The sequence below is a fragment of the Chinchilla lanigera genome, unplaced genomic scaffold (assembly GCF_000276665.1).
Source record: "Chinchilla lanigera isolate Chin_1 unplaced genomic scaffold, ChiLan1.0 scaffold00014, whole genome shotgun sequence".
NCBI lineage: Eukaryota > Metazoa > Chordata > Mammalia > Rodentia > Chinchillidae > Chinchilla > Chinchilla lanigera.
In genome coordinates this window covers 6,041,676-6,058,935 of record NW_004955415.1, presented here as the reverse complement: position 1 = coordinate 6,058,935, position 17,260 = coordinate 6,041,676, and the positions used below count along the sequence as shown (strand labels likewise).

Sequence of the window (17,260 nt, the reverse complement as noted above, 5' to 3'; positions counted from 1 at the left end):
TAATATAACAAACATTGTGAATTTCCTACCACTTTGTTTGTAACTCTGTATTGTCTGTACTGTTCTTTTGCTATTTTGTAAAAGGTTGTCTGTCTGTTAATGTTTTCCTCCTTTTATTTTTAAAATAAAAAAAAATCACATTTAAATAAGGCAAGTACCACTAAAACAAAACATCAAAATATTTTTGTAAAATGTTTTGTTTTAATTCTAGTTTTTGTTAAATATTCAATCATTGAAAATCATGTATTTTAAAAGAAGAATATTTCAAACCCTGCCCTGAGCCAAATTACAAACTTGATGAGATAGTGGATATGAAGATGGGAGGAATAGCTAATATAATGAAATATTCAAGCCTAAACAATCTTGAGAGATTGAATGTAAAGTGTGATCAAATAACAAAAGGTATTTATTATGGAAGAAAGTTAATGAAATAAGTATAATGTGGATAAAATTAACTCCGAACACTCTTCTTAGTACGAATATTAAGGAACTGAGAATGTAGATCAGTAGAGAACTTGCCTGGTATGCACAAGCCCTAGGTTTGATTCCCTGCAGTGAAAAATAGTTAAGAAAAAAAGGGAATACTATGATTCAGAAAAGTTAATTAACATCCTTCAATTATCTGGCACATGGCAGAAGTGAGATGAAAGCACAACCCAGGTCTACCTGGAATCAAAAGTCTATGAGAATTCATATTTACCACAGGATCATTAAATATAAGGATAGTATGAATATTTACTAAGAGAACTTTAAGCTATATTTTGTATTAAGTGGAAGATCAATACTGTCTTTTGACATGATAAAGAATTTTTAATTTTTCTGGTAAGGCAAAGAATCTATTTTTGATAAAACAATTGGACCTAAATATACTAAATATATTACATCAAATTTTATATAAGCTAATAAATGTACCTGTAAGTAAAGTTTCCTGTTTGAACTGCTATCATCTTTATTTCACAGTAGTGCCAGAAGGTCCGTAACTTGCCAATTAAGTGTTCTTGAATCTCAGTCATTCATCAATCATCTTCTGAGGGGTCACTAGTTGCTCAGTGTACTTGGAAGTTCTATGGATATATTAAACCTAAGTTTCTTCCACTTAACACTCACATTTACTAAGTTAGTGTTTCTCTCTGGTTCTCCTTTCTCATTGTTTCTTTTCTATTGTTTCTTGCTTTCAAAGACAGCATCTAGGAGGGTTCCTATATAATATGATGACATTTGCATGACACTGGCCCCAGTGGAGTATTTATTACCAGTTGGCTTCTGGGTGTGACACCTATCAATCACCCTCCCGGGAACGGCTGCCTTGTCACATGGTTCCTGTGGTCACTGTGTCATGGAAGGCTGTGTCTCCTTCCCCCTTCTTATTAACCATCTGTTGTGCTGTTTATTGAATTACATGACTCCTGTCTAAGTCTGCTTGTTTTGACTCAGATTCCTTCCAGCTAGCTCATCTAGCTCTATCTGCATTTGTTTTTCATATTAAAGACTGAATTTTAGCTGCTTTTTCTTATCTTCACTGAAGCATGAGAGACCTTGTGAGTTTCTTATCAGGTACAAATCCTCAGATATATCCCTTGTTATTACCACTGTTTCTCACCATGCTGAGTCCAATGATACATCTTCATCTTTTTCCAAAGCCAGGGATTTTTAACTAAACCAGGACAACAGAGTCAAAACTCCAGTTCCTCTCTCCTTTTCTTCCTTAGGTCCTTATCCCAGTGCTCAGAAAGATTCCTCTTTCTTCTATGGTCTAACAAAAGTTATAAGAAAAACAATCTTCATTCTGAATTAATATGGGAAGGTTATTCTTTCAGGGACTGTTTCTATAGTATGTTACTGCATTAATATAGGCTTCACAAATAAAAATTCTTGATTTTAGTCTAGTACCTTTTTTGGATTAATATAATGACTTTCCTTTTGAAAATATGCCTCTACTCCATGATGAATACAAAATGGCGAAAGAGCTTGGGACAGAAAGGACATATCTGTCTGAGAAAGGATGTGTCAAATATAGTGCATTTCAGTATATATGGGCTACTTGGGGGAAAGGAAAAGTTACAATTACCTTCTCCCATGCACCCTTTCTTATTATTTTTCAGGGCTTTGTTTGTATTTCCCTTGCTGTAAACGATTCAATATGTTAAAATTTACATTTTCTCCCATACTAAAATTCTTAAAACTTTCCCTGTTTTCCTTTCATATTGGAAAAGTAAATTCAAAAATTGCTGCTTGCTACATGCTTTGTAACTAAAAGACTAGAATTGCAGTCTGTGAACAATTGCCTGTAAGTCCTTTGTTACCTTCTTTCATCTGAGCTTCTTATAAAAGAAGCTACTTAAGTGATTCCTCCAAGAAAGTTTCTTACATTTTCCTTTAAGTATTAACAAAAAACCTACACATTTCTGTATAGCCTCAGAATCTTAATAAAAGTGATTATTCAAAGTATTGCATTTTTAAACATAAATGCACTTATGATAAAATGTTCTTTCTCCCACAGCTATCTAGAGCCAGTACTTAATGTGTGCTTTTATGCTACCAAGCTTTGTCTTGGTTTGTGCAGAAAATGTTAAAGACACAAAATTGAAAACATTCAGAAAAAGAGAGTAGACTCATTCTATGAAAGGTTTCTGCTGAAGAATTTATTTTGTTTAAAAGTTTATCTCGTTAGTACATATTTGCAACACATGGAGTTTACATCCATTTTAGGGGGTAGGTATGTGAGCCCCCCACCCAGCGCTCTCCCGCCCTCCCTCTCTAGGGTCTCCTCATGCATTTTCTTTATTATTTTATTATTAGAACTTTCAGTTCCTGTTCATGAGATATAATGTTTGCACTTATTGTGGGCACTTGTACATATGCATGACACATCTCATATTGTTTTACTTTGCTTTCTCTGTCATCTTACCCTTGGCCTCTTGGGCCCCTCCCTACTTGCAAAATATTTATTCCCATTTCTTGAATTTTATGATGGAATATGACCAACTATGGCTGTCACATTGGCTGATGCTTGCAAATTGCCATCATTTTGGATGTGAGATATTACTTAGAATGATCATATACTCTGCGGTCACAAGAGATGGTGGGAAAAAAGCCAGTGAAGAAGGTGGAAGGTGGAAGGTGGCGCAGGAGGAAGGAGGAAGGTGATAGGAGGCCTACAGCAAAGCTTATGCAGTGTTTAAATTCTGATGAACTGCTCCTTACAGTACCTCACTTAATGAGAAAAGTAATCAAGAGGATAAAAAGTAGGAAAAACTGTGGAATTGTTATTTGAAATTTTCAAAATTTTCTGTAAGCATTTTATCACATTTTGTAATTTCCAAATGTCCCCAGACTCCTCATAAAACTCTCAAGAAAAATTTAAATAAAGATTTTAAGGTTGTTCATTAGTATCTTCAAAGCATTTAATGTGTGATGTTTGAACTACAGCTTTCTGTTGAGGATTCTCTGATTGTGTGTGTGTGATATCATCTTTGAATGAAACCCATTTTAGTACTTGTTAAGTGTCCATTTTTCTCTACTCTTATACCTTTTTTCTTTTTCTGATGCATGCTCCTCTCTCCTTTAGCCTATCTTTCTTCTTCAATTTACATTCAGGTGTTGTTTTTTTGTTTTGGTTTGTTTGTGGCGTGGGAGAATGAACCAAGGGTCTAATGCATTTTCATTAAGTGCTCTAATGCTGAACTTCACTTGCAGCCTGATTTAGGTGTTTTTAAAATTTGTCAGAAAAACAAAAGAAATAAATATTTTTATCACAATCACACTTAATTTTATTAAAGCAATAGTATCTTTCTTATCAAATTCAATAAATATACCCACCAATTTAAAAGACGTAAGATTCACCCTAAATATTGTTGTAAATCAAATTAAGATTTCTAAAACCAGATAACTTCCAAAAAGAGAATGAATATCTGGAGATAAAAAAATATATATACTATATTAACTCTGTATATTTTCTCAGGGTGACTACTTTAAAAGAAAGCCAATTATTTATTTGTGTAACTTATGACTTATTTATGCATAGACTGTATTTATCACTAGTATTTCTATTGGGCATGTTTTATATAATCTTCCCATATTTTACCTTGCTGCTTGTCTGCATGGTATTTTGAGCAGAAGTTTATGTTTCAATACAGACTTTCCTGTTAACACTATATTTGTTGCTGTTGTTTGATCCTTTCACAGAGAGTTATGATGTCCCAGTTTGTGATCCATTCTGCAATTAAACTGGTCGTGGTGCTTATGAAATCATTCAACTGATAGGAATGGTGTACATCCAAGGGGTTTAAACATTAGTCTTCATGAGAACAAATTTTTTATGCTTTGCAGAATAAAAGAAATAGTAAATGTTGCTCGTTTCTAATATACAATTCAGTAATCTGCACAATGACTCTTCTGTCCATTTTGACTCAAAACCTGGAAACCACTAACAGTAGACTACAATCATCATCTAAAATTAATAGCCTGGCTCCCTTTCCTTCCCAGAAAATGCTGGTTCTGATGCAAATCTGGTGCCACTATACACTACCTCTCTGCCGCAGGTACAGCGGGAATGACTTAGACTGGAAACTAAAGTTACACCCTAGAGATTCCATTCCCCTGTAGTTATTCACCAGGGCCACAGACACGCGGGAACTGTCTGAAAATAGACATAGGGAGCGAGTAGAATTACCCTGTGAATCATTCCTTTAATATAGTGAAGCTTTGGAAAGAAGATCAGGGAGGATTATTGGCTGTTAGGAAAATACCGGCTACTGGTACAAAATGACATCCTCTATTAACAAGCTCTGAGGTGCGACTCACATAATTGTCCTAATTTTTAAGATTGATGGGGAGCATAAAGCATTTCTTCATTAATGTCTAAGGTATATAAGACTGCATATGGTTTCAGAATGTGATTTTTATAAAAGAAGGTGGAGATTCCAACTCCCTTTATCTTGTGTATATATATGTCTCAGTGTGTGTTTCAGGGTTTCCTGGGAAGAGCCTTGAGAGAGAACCTAAGCTGAAGGAGGAGCCTTGATTCGAGTGAGCTACCTGGCACCATGAAAATATCAAGGGTCTTTCTGTTCCTCTCTCTGGCTCTTTTATGCTTTTCTTCAGGTGAGTTTTTTCTTAAAATTAAGATGCTATATGCATATCAAAATGGAGATGAAAAGAGTCATTTTCTATCATATTTCAAAGATTTTGATGTAAGAGAGCTCATCATGTGGATGGTGATAATGATCAAGACAATGGGGATTATTATAGCAGTAATGGTAAGAAAGAAAGGTCATTTATTGAGCATGTACTATATTCTAGGGCTAGTGTGTATTAGCTCTAATACACATGGCAAAGAATTTATATCTCCTTTCTACATATAAAAGACTGTGGCACAGACAAGTTAAGAAAATTGTCAAAGGGCCTGCAACAAGTAAATAGAATTTTAAATTTGAATCCAGGTCTTTTAGATTTTGCCTTTGGGGCAAATAACTCGTCTGGAGGATGGATAATTGTATTACATAGTTTGTAATGTAAATCTTGGCTTTCAAAGGCAAAGTCAAATTTTTCTGTCATTTATTATTCTACAAGGATTTAAATAATGAAAATTGGAGGAAGGGAAAAAATAGAAACTCAGTGAATAAATCCTTGAAAAGAGGTTATGGAACCTCATACTGTGAAAACATATATTATTGCTAAATTAAACAATTCTTAAAGCAAGGGAGTATTTTTGTTTGCTTTAATGAGCAGTGGTCATATATTTTATCAGTTAAAGTAGTGTAAAATTCAAGGTGATGAATTTCATCTGGAGATGAGATTTCTGGCTGTCAGGATCATCTGAATGAACAGAGGCATTTATATCTACTTTCTTCTATATTATTCCAATAAGGTTTTAGTGGACAAAATAGTCTCCTAGTTTTATTATTCACCTGTGTGAACTGAAAAAATATCTCAATTCTCTGATATTTTTATTGTTACATAAAATGTTACTAACTAGACTAATCCCTGGAAACCTCCACGTAAGGTGTATCATTTTGTGTAAACATAACAAATAAATTTTGCTGCTATAAAGGATTTTAAATGGATGAACATGTACAAACAAATTTTCAGTAAGATTGAACTGAGTCTCCAAGTGTTTATTCATCTTGATTAGTTGCATTTACATAAATAAGCATATTTAAAAATGAGAAAATAGATTGAGATTTCTGTGCTCCTGTGGAGTAAACTTGACCACTGGAGACAAATAATTTTAATGAGTAGTTCAGTGAATGGCTGTGATGCAGAAAGAAATAGACCAATGTTAAAAATTTAGTTGCAAAGATAATCTTCAAAATGAATTACTATTCTCATTGCCTCTCTTTAGATGAATTGACATTGAACAGGATGTGATTAACAAATACACCAAATTTAACAAAACATGTATTTGTCATAGACATAATAGATACTATTTGAGAGGACGATATTTTCTAAGAGTTTTAATGTGGAAAGAGAAAGTCTTTTAAATTCTGGCGTTTTCAATTTATAGCTGTGTGAACTTTCTGAGCCTCATTTTTTTTTGTTCACAATGTGGACTATAAAAGGACTTTCTGTCTCTACATGGGGCATTAAATGAAAAAAATACATGTGAAGCACTTCACAAAGTAGATGGGACATAATAAATGTTCAATAAATGTCTTTTACTACTAGCAAATAAAGTTGAATAAAATAGTACTAAGTTATATTCAGGCATTATGAGTTTTACCTTTTTCTAATTTGCTATCTATGTATGAGACACTGGGCAAATCCCTTCTTTCTTATCACAGATTTGAAGTCAAGAATTGACTGAAAATAGCAATATTAAATTTTCTCTAGTCAGAAAACTCACAGAGACTTTACAAAATTAGACTTGTAGATCCATTTGCTTCTGTATTATAGTTTCTAAGGGATCATCCTAAGAATTTGAAATGTTAACAATCTATAACTCTGCTATGTAGGAATCACTAAGGTGGGTAAACATTGCAAGAAATAATAACTTTCTTTCACATTTAAAAAGCCTTGTTGTCTTTTTATCCCCATTAATAGAAATTAGACTCTGGGGTATTTCCAGTAGTCCTCCCTAAATGTTGGTCAGCAGAGAGGCTGGATTGCATTAATCCACACCCTTCCTTACAGAGGCAATCCTAGGCTTATATGTGGGAGGTACTGCTGCTCCAGGAGTTCCACAGAGATTGCTACAGATCAAAGCCACACACCTCCTACCAGAACTGGATCTAAGGTTTTCATTATTCCAGTAATTCAAGCCACTTAGATAATTTATTACAATCTAAAATTACAAATACTAGTAAGAAGAAAGAGGGGAGATTACTATGTAAAAATTCATTTTCTCTTCAAGGAACTTAGAGATATAGGAGAAATGAGGCAGAGAAGAGTAAACGAGTTCTTTCTCTCCAGTCCATACTCGAGCCAAGTCTCTGAGGCTGAGTATCTGCAGAGAGGGCAGAAGAGCAACCCTGAGCTCAGTGAACAAACAACATATTCCCCAGCTCCCTATAACAAAGGCTTTTAGAAGAAGCTACATAGGCTGAACTTTGGAACATCAATGTTAGAGAAGACTTTCTAATCCATCTTCCTCAAAGTAAGACCAAAGATGACCAGGTTGCTCTCATAGTAAACTAATGACTTGACCAGAACTACAGCATGAGCTTTAAATCCGTAAATAGTTTCTTCCACTCCACTCTAACCTCCAGTAAATATTGTCCCTTTGCATTGTCTGTATTTCTCCCTAATGGTCCAAGCTTCCACTGCTCCCTAAGAAGTAGCAAGTACAAGAAAATGTGAAGACACATCATGACAGCTTGGGATGGTCAAGCACCCACAGCAAATACTGAGGATTTTCTAAGTTTGCAGGGCTCACTTGTTGCACGTTTATAAATTACAGTGTTCGGATTTTATGCTGTTTTTCAGGTGTCTTCACTCAAGGCAAACAGGTCAGTGCCTAGTTTTATCTACTTTTCCAACATTGGTGGTGCTTGACTGGTATTCTTGGACCAAAAATAGGTGTGTTTATGGTGTAAACTAACAAAGTAATGAGCAAGAAGGACACATGCATAAATCAGCTGAAATCATTTTTCAAAATTTTAATCTTTTAGGAATATACCAGTTAAGTTTAAAAGTCCTAATTTAAATCCTAGCATAAGTGAACGTAGAATGGATATGAGGTAAAATTCATTGCTAACTTCACTGTGTACTCTTGGGGAAGCAAGGCTTTCTGGGCTGCAACTTCTGCTGCTATAGACGAGGGGTACTAGTATTCAATTTCTAAAGTCACAATTACATTTAAATCAGTGAAGGCCTTTAGGAAAGTGTAAAAGTTAAAGTGAATTAATAATTAACAACCTTTGGAGGAGTTCAGAGAAGTACTTTTTTTCTTTTTGAGATATAATGAAAAATAAAGAGAAAACTTTTTTAATGTGTGTATTGAGGATAAACAGACTGGTCTGGTACACCCAAACACAAATATAGTTTGATGTTAAAATTGGGATGGGCACATGAACAATGAGCTTCTCCATTGTTGCATTTTTCCTCCCAATTTAATTTAATAGCTTTTTTTCCCTTTAATGATCTATTAAAAAACTGAATATGTATTATTTTCTCTGCCTGTCCCCACCCTATGTCCATACCAAGCATTTCTACTTGATCTTGCCAAGTTTTGTGTAGCCTTGGTCTATTCAAGAACTCTTGGCTTTAAAAATCTCCAGACATTATTACCAACTGACTGGAGCTGAGAGAGAAGTTGCAAAGTATTTTCCAACCTTGATCCACCCACCCCGTTTCATGAGAATCACTTTTTCCAATTAAAAATTTCTCAGTTTCTTTTTCGAGAAATTAAGATGCATCTTATACTTGATGACACCTTAAATTGTCTCTGTGTATGCTCACCACATCCACATCTGTATGTTTAGATTCACATCTGTATGTGAAGCTTTGCTTCACAAAGCTATAATTTCTTATTCTGACTCCTTATATGTAAGTACTGTAGCACAGGGCACAGTATATACAAAAGTAAATACAAAGAAGGGTCATAAGACTGAGCCAACATGTTTCATATCACTTTAGGTAAGAAACTACAATGATAAGGTTATTACACACAGATCTAAGAGATAGGAAATTTAACACAAATTTTTTATCATTAACATACAAGTCACTTCCGTTTTTTTAGACCTTAATTTATCAGAGTTTTAAATTGCGTTTTCTAAAGTTTTTATACTATGTACTAGTTCCTAGTGCTATTCTGTTATATAAGACCAAATCTTAGTCCACTTGCTTCAGGGACACCTGAGATACTTTCTAAATATCCGATACTCGTGCGGTGTACGGTACTGAACAATAATTGCAGAGGTAAGGGTTTGAGGTCTTCACTCTATACAATTATCCCAGTGACACGCACAATAAAATTTGAACACTTTCTCTAGGTAAAGGAAGCAAGAGTATTGGCAAGCACTGGTTTTGGAGTCTGATAATATGGATGAGTCCTAATTCAAATACTCAAGGCCTGCCGGGTGATTTGGTTAATATCTTTTGTCTTCTCAGTGCCTTTGTTGCCAAATCTTTAAGATGAAGGGTTGGATTCAGCGATCTCCCAAGCTTCTTCGCGTACTATATATTGAAATCCTTATGAACCCAGCCAGCCCTAGGAAGGCTGCTGTTTTTCCTCCACTGAAGTCTAAAGAACAGGGAATGTTCCGCCCTTTTAGATCACGCCAAGGCTGCCCTAGCTCTTCTGTAGGGTTGGAGGAAGACCTCAGCAGAAAGAGTTGAAACAACATTGGCAGTGCTCTGCCTCAGGTCTCATCCAGCCCACAGAGAGGGTGTCAGGTTTCCCCGACACTCCAGTCACTCTCCTCATGCCAGGGTTTCTCCCTGTGATGAAACACCTGTGGGAGATTACAGTTAGCAGTCCAAATTATACACCTTTTGCATGTCACATTAGTTTAAAAAGATTATTCAAGCTAAACACAAAGGATATTCCCAGACTTCATGTTCCAACAAAATTTTCACTGTAAATGCATATGGCTCATAGGTCCCCAAGTCTTTAATTTGCCAAGTGGTTACATGAAATAACTTCAATAAAAATGACAATAAAATAAAATTATTGTCTAACATCAAAAGCATTTTATCAAGTAAATTGTAGTATTACATAATTTTATTTATTTATTTATTTTTTTGTACCAGGGGATCAACTCAGGACCTTGCACTTGCCAGGCAGGCACTTGTACCACTGAGCTATCTTCCCGGTCCAACGTAAAAATATTTTAAAGACAGAAAAAGATAGTACTTTGAATTGAAAATACATTTGCTTTTGGTACCACTCAGTACATTGCTTTTAATGTTTTTTATTTTCCTACTGTGCTCTGTATTTCGGGACTGTTTCTGTAAAGAATTACTTAAATGAATAGTCAGAATTGGAGTGAGCAGATCAAGCCCCTCAAAAATGAAGATTCACAACTGATTTTTGTTGCAATACTTTTGGGGATAACTAAGTTTATTCCTGTTTGCATTTGAGATAAAATTAGTGAGTTTTAACACAATCAAATCTTTTGTAAAATAATGCTCTGTAACTAGAATAAGTTTGGAGTTCTCAGGTTTTGCTAATTAGCATGATTTTATATAAAGTAGCATACTAATGAATATGTAAATGAAGATTAGTGATGTTACCCAGAATCTACACCTTTACTAGAGATGGGAAAACTGAGGCCATAGAATGAGGGCCTGGCTGGCTATGTATCAGCAGCTCAGGATGAACCTGAACCAAGTTACCTTCAGCAAGCAATAAAAGATGGGGGGAACATTGCTCAGGGGTAGACAATTCGCCTAGCATGTGCAAGGCCCTGAGCCCCATTCCTAGCATCAAAGAAAAAAGAAAAAAAGGAGTGAAAGCTACTATGCAGTGCATGTGAAAGAAAGTCAAAAAGTGTATTTTTCTAAACAAATTTAAATTAATAATTGTGATTATTGGGGCTGGGGATTTAGCTCAGTGGCAAAGTGCCTGCCTAGCAAGCGCAAGGTCGTGAGTTCGGTTCCCGGTACCAGAGAAAAAACAAAAAAACAAAAAACAAAACAAAACAAAAATAATAATAATAATTGTGATTATTATCCTGACTTCTTAAGAATATGATGAGCCAGGCATGGTGGTACATGCCTGTAATCCCAGCACTCTGGAGGCTGCGGCAGGAGGATTGTTGCAAGTCCGAGACCAGTTTGGGCTACAAAGTGAGCTCAAAGCCAGTCTGAACTGCATAGCGAGACCCTGTCTCAAAAACACACACACACACAAGAAAAAAAAAGATGAAAAGAGTTTAAAATAAGATTAGCTCCTCTCTACAAGGAACAAGGTTTCAAACCAAGGAGGAAAAGGCACCAGAGATAGCAGAACTCACTGTACTGGTTCACCAAGAAAGGATGAGGGCTGGAATAGGTAGTAAATCTGGAATTTGCAAAGAAGACCTGAAGTAAAGAAACATAACATGTGGCAGATGGAGAAATAAATGGTCTGAAGGCCGGACGGAGAAATCTGAAGAGCAGTGCTATCACGGAAAATAGAAAAGCTGGAATTAAAAACTAGTTTACAGGGAAGATAAAGGGCTATGTTTTGGACATGAATATGTTATGAGTGTTTCCTTCCTCTTTTTTTTTTTTTTTTTGAGCCAAGATCTCTCGTGTGCAGGCTGGTCTTGAACTCACTATGTAGGCTGTCTCAAGTGCAGGGCGATCATCCTGCCACAGCCACCTGAGTGCTGGGATTTCAGGTGTGCACCATCACGCCCAGCTACAGGCATACTTTTCGAGAGCAGTTTTAAGGGAGAAGAAAGGGTGTAAACACGGGGGAGGGGTGTGTGTGTGTGTGTGTGTGATTGCAAATTTTCATTGGTTTTATTTGTACACCTAAATGGTAGATTAAAATATTAATGACCCTGACTGCTTAGTTGATGAGATGACCATATAAGCACAAGTTTTCAAACAAATTAAATTACTTTGTATATTAGTAAGGATAACCAACTTGAGTACTGTCATTTCATCCCAAAACGTTTCAGAAGATACAGTTCTTTAAACCACCACAAGGGGGCAGGCTGATGCAAAATATTGGCACCCGCGCACCTACAAGCAGTCTCCGAGTTGCTACATCAAAGAAAATGGGTATTTCCTCTTAAACCCAACAGCAAAGTGAACATTTTAAAATAGTCTTAAAATATGGTGAGCAATAAAATGGGTTCCAAAAATTCTAGAGGATGTAATGCAATTTACATTGCTGGTCTTTATGATAGTGATCTTCCAGATAGTAATTTTTGGTAGGGCTAAATTCTACGACAGTCCTAGGAGGTAAGTATGGCATTACTGTAGAATGTGTAGACATTTAAACTCAGAGTAATGAAGCGTTTGCACACTGTAATGCAGCTAATAAACTGAAAAGTAAGATTCAAACCCAGGTCATTCCAATTCCATCCACAGGCCAGCCCCCTAACATTATAATAGCATTGGGGCATTTTCATTAGATTGGGAGTATTTGAGCTCTCCTAAGTCTTCTAAATGTTTCATGAGTAAAATTTTAAAGGAGAAAAGATAATCCTACTACCACCTCCAACCTAGACCTACTTCATCTTCCACTGAGAAGCCAGTTGTTGGATTTATGTAAAAGAGTTCAAAACAAAAACATAAAATAGGAGAGTAAATTCAGGCAGTGAAAATGCCTGGCAATTAAAAGATCTTAATTCACATCTCCTCAGGTTGTGAGACCTGAAGTCTCCCTCTACTCTTGACATGCTCTTGCCCCACTCTGAATTACCAGAGGATAATTTCCAGATAATTGCATGGGCAGTAGCAGAGGCTCCAAAGGGGCACTCTCTTTTTCTCCTGCTCATCCCGCCGGAATATCTCACCCAGTGAATGCAGAGGCTTCAGTAGACATACAAGAGGAAACACTTGGGCAAAAGTTGCTTTTTCTCCCACCCAACTGCAAAAACAGTGAATGTAGGAGCTTTATTTAAACCAATTCATTGAACATAGTCACTACTACATCTTGGATCATCTAAATTATAAGAGCTGTTAGAGACTGTCTAGTCCCCTGGTGTGTAGACCATTTTCTATGAGCTTCAGTTAAAAGAGGCCTCCAAAGTGGTTATTTCTACATTCCTAACTTGGAACCATTTCAGACATTCCACACTGACTCAACAAGTCTTACATCTGCATTCGCTCCCTAGAAAAATCCTGGGAATGTGGGAATGAGGCCTGGCAAGTATTTGTTTATTTTCTGGTTAAGAAAATCTTGGCCTGTTCAGTGCTTCACATAAGATAGCACAGAGAATTAACAACAGAGTTAGTTTTCTATAATATGCTTCTCAGCTCACCTGAGGCTTCGTAGAGGGTTGCTACAACTTAAAAGTATGAAGTGTGTTTGTTCTAACACAATTTGTTCATATGCCAGCTGATTGATATTATTATTATTAATTATTATTATTTGCTGCTCCTAACTGCTTTCAAGGGCATAGAGAAAGGGAATGACCATGGGGTTGGGGGGTGGTTCTGGAGAATCTCAAATGTTCTCCCCAAGTTCCACTTCTGTATTTGCTTTCCGAAGGAAAAAAGAGGCTGGCTCACAAGATCAAAGAGCCAATGGCCAGGGAAAGGTGCCTTAAGAAGCCATCTCTTTCACGTAAGGGACTTTCCTGTTTATTTTCCCCATTACTGTGAGGCGCCGGCTCAACTGTGTGCCCACGGCCCACTGTGGCATCTGTCAACAGGGCACTGTGACATCCAAACTCTCCCCCGGCTCTGTTAAGCAGATGACACTGTATGTTGATGCAGTGGTATTACAGGTTCGCCCTTGTATAACCAGCACCCAGTGCCAGGTCTTCCGTATATTTTTACACATCAGGTTATTTTGAGATAAATAAAGTATGGATGATCTTGCAGTTCACAGTTTTTTTTTGACTCAAGTGTAATATTGTGTCTGTTAGTGACATAAATATAAAACACATAAGATTTTGAGGGAAAAAAAGGTGTTCTGTGACTTGCAGTGAACTCAAGATTTCCTGCCCTTATTTCCACTTGAAGACCTAAGGGAAAGATTATTTTTCTGGAAGTAGTGTGAGAATATTCTTTCCAGGTGGTGGGTAAAATTAGTACCATAGGGAGGAAACTATACTACCCAACCTCACTAGTGTAAGTCATCAACTATAAGTACTGCCAAAAATGTGCAGGTTGTACTTAAACTGGATATATGTGGTGGGTTTTTTTAGTGTATGTGGTGCTGAAGTGAGCACTCTGGTGTCTTTTTAAACCTAACTGTCTGATCCTATCACTGAACATTTTCTTCACCATGAAAACTAATCTTCAGACAACTCTGTCAGTGCATAGTGGTGTGCTAATAGCTTAATGAGTGATCTTTTTTTGTCAGGGTTCATAACATTTCCTCAGTACAGTATTTTTTAACATATGATTTTTGTTGTGTGTATGGTATGCAGTGTGATGTAATGGAATAAATACAGATAGCTCAGTCTATGCCTCAGGCTTACCATTAGACTTGACTGAAGAAATACATATGAAGGTGTTAACTATATGAAGTGATTGAGAATTGTAAGATGGCATTGTTCAATGGAATCAAGACAGGGATAATGCAGTTTTTCTCTAGTAATGGGTAATTATCATTTCATTACACAAGCAGATACTTGGAGTGGCTCAGTTTAATCTATTTCATATCCTGGAAATAATGACATAGATTCCATTTGCATACCAAATACTGATTCTATTGACAACGCATTGAAAAGAACATTACTACTACTGTCCAGGTTGGCTCTCAGAAACAACCATAACTGAGAGGTTGTTTTAGTGCCACTCAATATTGATAACAATTGTTAATGCTCAATAAGACTCAGTTATAACTTAGAATCTTTCTAAATACAGCGTCTTAGGTAGCCATTGCTAAGTTATTGTAATTAGCATACAAGTTCAAATTCTACACACAGATAGTGAGACAAAATAAGTTACTATAAAGACATTAATATTTTAAAGGGTAATAGATGGGTGCTATATCTCTTGAAAAAACCAACAAGCCATTGAGTAATGTCTGGGGATCCTTCATAAGTATTATAGTCTCATCACATGAAGAAACATACTATTCAACTTGCAGCTATTCAACATTAATACAGCTTTTTAAAATGTTCTCAGGGGCTGGGGATTTAGCTCAGTGGCAAAAGCGCCTGCCTGGCAAGCACAAGGTCATGAGTTCAGTTCCCGGTACCGGAGAAAAACCAAATGTTCTTTACTGTCAAACACTACCCTAAACTGGAGTATTTTAAAGCTGGAGCAAAAAAGTCCTAAGTATAGCTCTTAACATCATTAATTTACTCCTGAAGATATTAATTTGTTTTTGTTTGTTTGTTTGCTTTTTGAGACAGGATATCACAGGATATTTCAGGCTAGCCTGGAGCTTACACAATCCTCTACCTTGGCATCCCAACTGCTGGAATTACAAACATGAACCATTGGCTAGTAATGTATTTCTTATAAGGAGTTCCCTGTGCCTCAAAGAAAAAGTCTCAGTTCTATTTAATGTATTCTACTTTAGCAGATAAAGAGAACCATTTTTTTTTTGTTTGTTTGTTTGTTTTTGTTTTTCTTCCGGTACCAGGAATCGAACTCACGATGTTGAGCTTGCCAGGCAGGCGCTGTACCGCTGAGCTAAATCCCCAGCCCCTTTTTATTTCAAGATGTTTTTATGTGACAAACCTCATGTGTCTATGGTTTTGAAACTGGCCCAAATGCTCCATTCTGATGAACAGCCCTTTAGATAGAACATGCTGATGTCAACATCACTGCGTTTGTTTGTAGGTTGACTGCAGTAAGTTCAGTGATCCCAAGTTCTTCTGCACTCGGGAATCAGACCCGCACTGTGGCTCTGATGGTCAGACATATGGCAATCAATGTGCCTTCTGTAAGGCAGTGGTGTAAGTATAAGAATCACTAAACCTGTCCTTTTGCAAGCCAGAAGCTTCTAGAATAAGCCTGAGATGCTTTCATGGAGGTTCTAGAAACTTCTACCCATTCTTCAGCCTAGAGACTGAATAAATGACCTCAAGGGAGATGGACTGAAAATAAATGGGCTACAGGCAAAGCAACAAAAAAAAGCAGAAAAGTTGAAAAATTATTTGAAAACATAAACTTAATAGCTTTTACTTTGCTACTAATTTGATTCATTTTAAGGAAGTTCTCAAAATGGTTAGATTTCACACATTATAATAACATTATCATTAATAAGTTTGATAATTTTCCTATTTTTGTTTAATTTTAATTTAAAATGCCAATTTTAGTTTTCTAATTTAATTTAAAATGCCAATTTTAATTTAAAATGCCAGTACACAGTGAATGCATTGCTGTAGGACATATCTGACTAATTCACACCCAACTTTCCTCAGGGGAAATAGTGCAGAGGGATGAGATTTGAGTTAACGGACAGATTGTACCGTGAAGGTCTGCATGTGCAGTTCCCTTTCAAGCGCCACGTGCCCCAGTGTGTTCACTTTCTTCCATCCTATGTCAGGGTATAACTGTGACATTGTAGTCTCTTTGGCATTATTTCTCCTGCGACTTCTGCCTTTTCCACTTGTACACATATTTACTGTCAGGGAATAAGCAACTGGTACTGCAGGGTCTAAGGCTCCTCAAAATTCTGAGACTTACTTAAGATTCATGAGTTCCACAGTTAGGCCAGATATTACCTCTGAGTGCATTTAATTAATCTCAGCTGAACAATAGATAAGGGTATCTGCAGAATCAAATGAGATAGACTATGCATAGTTAAACCTGTTTCTAACACCTGTAGCAAATGCACACAATATTTCAACTGAGTACATATTTCTTTTTCTTTTTGTCAATAGGAAAAACGATGGAAAGATCTACCTAAAGCATCATGGAAAATGCTGAATCCCAAAGCCAGTGTGTCACACTGGCTGCCAGCTCTTGTGTTTTCTCCCTTCTGCTTTTCTTGTATCTGGGGAATCCCTTGAGTTTATAAAGACAGCTTTTACTCTGACTGTCAGTGTATGTCTGTCTCCCTTGATTTGCTTCTCAATAAAGTAAATTCTGAAGAAGAATTGAAGGTGATTTTATTTGAAGATCAAGACACAGACATGCAATGTAGAATAATGGACCTGAGATAATTTGGGATCCCAAGACCTGTTATCTGATCTCATCAACTACCCAACCAGTATGAAATCATGGGAAAACAACTTTCCTTCTCGTATTCTTC

The 17,260-nt window shown here is 36.4% G+C and overlaps 1 protein-coding gene across 1 annotated transcript; it reads left to right on the top strand.

Moving 5' to 3' along the window:
- Window positions 1–4,972: 4,972 nt before the first annotated feature.
- Window positions 4,973–17,224, top strand: Spink6 (serine peptidase inhibitor, Kazal type 6). The gene is made up of 5 exons (XM_005380642.1): window positions 4,973–5,103; window positions 7,924–7,946; window positions 13,592–13,666; window positions 15,844–15,959; window positions 16,890–17,224. Exons 1-5 carry the CDS (start codon window positions 5,046–5,048, stop codon window positions 16,933–16,935), a joined length of 318 nt encoding a protein of 105 aa, XP_005380699.1. The 5' UTR covers window positions 4,973–5,045; the 3' UTR covers window positions 16,936–17,224.
- The last annotated feature ends 36 nt before the right edge of the window (window positions 17,225–17,260 follow it).

Bases quoted from the DNA above. Each gene is read 5' to 3' on its own strand.
- Spink6 (XM_005380642.1), top strand. From the start codon at position 5,046: ATGAAAATATCAAGGGTCTTTCTGTTCCTCTCTCTGGCTCTTTTATGC. The intron at 7,947-13,591 runs GTCAGTGCCTAG...TGCTTTCCGAAG, and splicing joins TCTTCACTCAAGGCAAACAG to GAAAAAAGAGGCTGGCTCAC. The intron at 15,960-16,889 runs GTAAGTATAAGA...TTTTGTCAATAG, and splicing joins GCCTTCTGTAAGGCAGTGGT to GAAAAACGATGGAAAGATCT.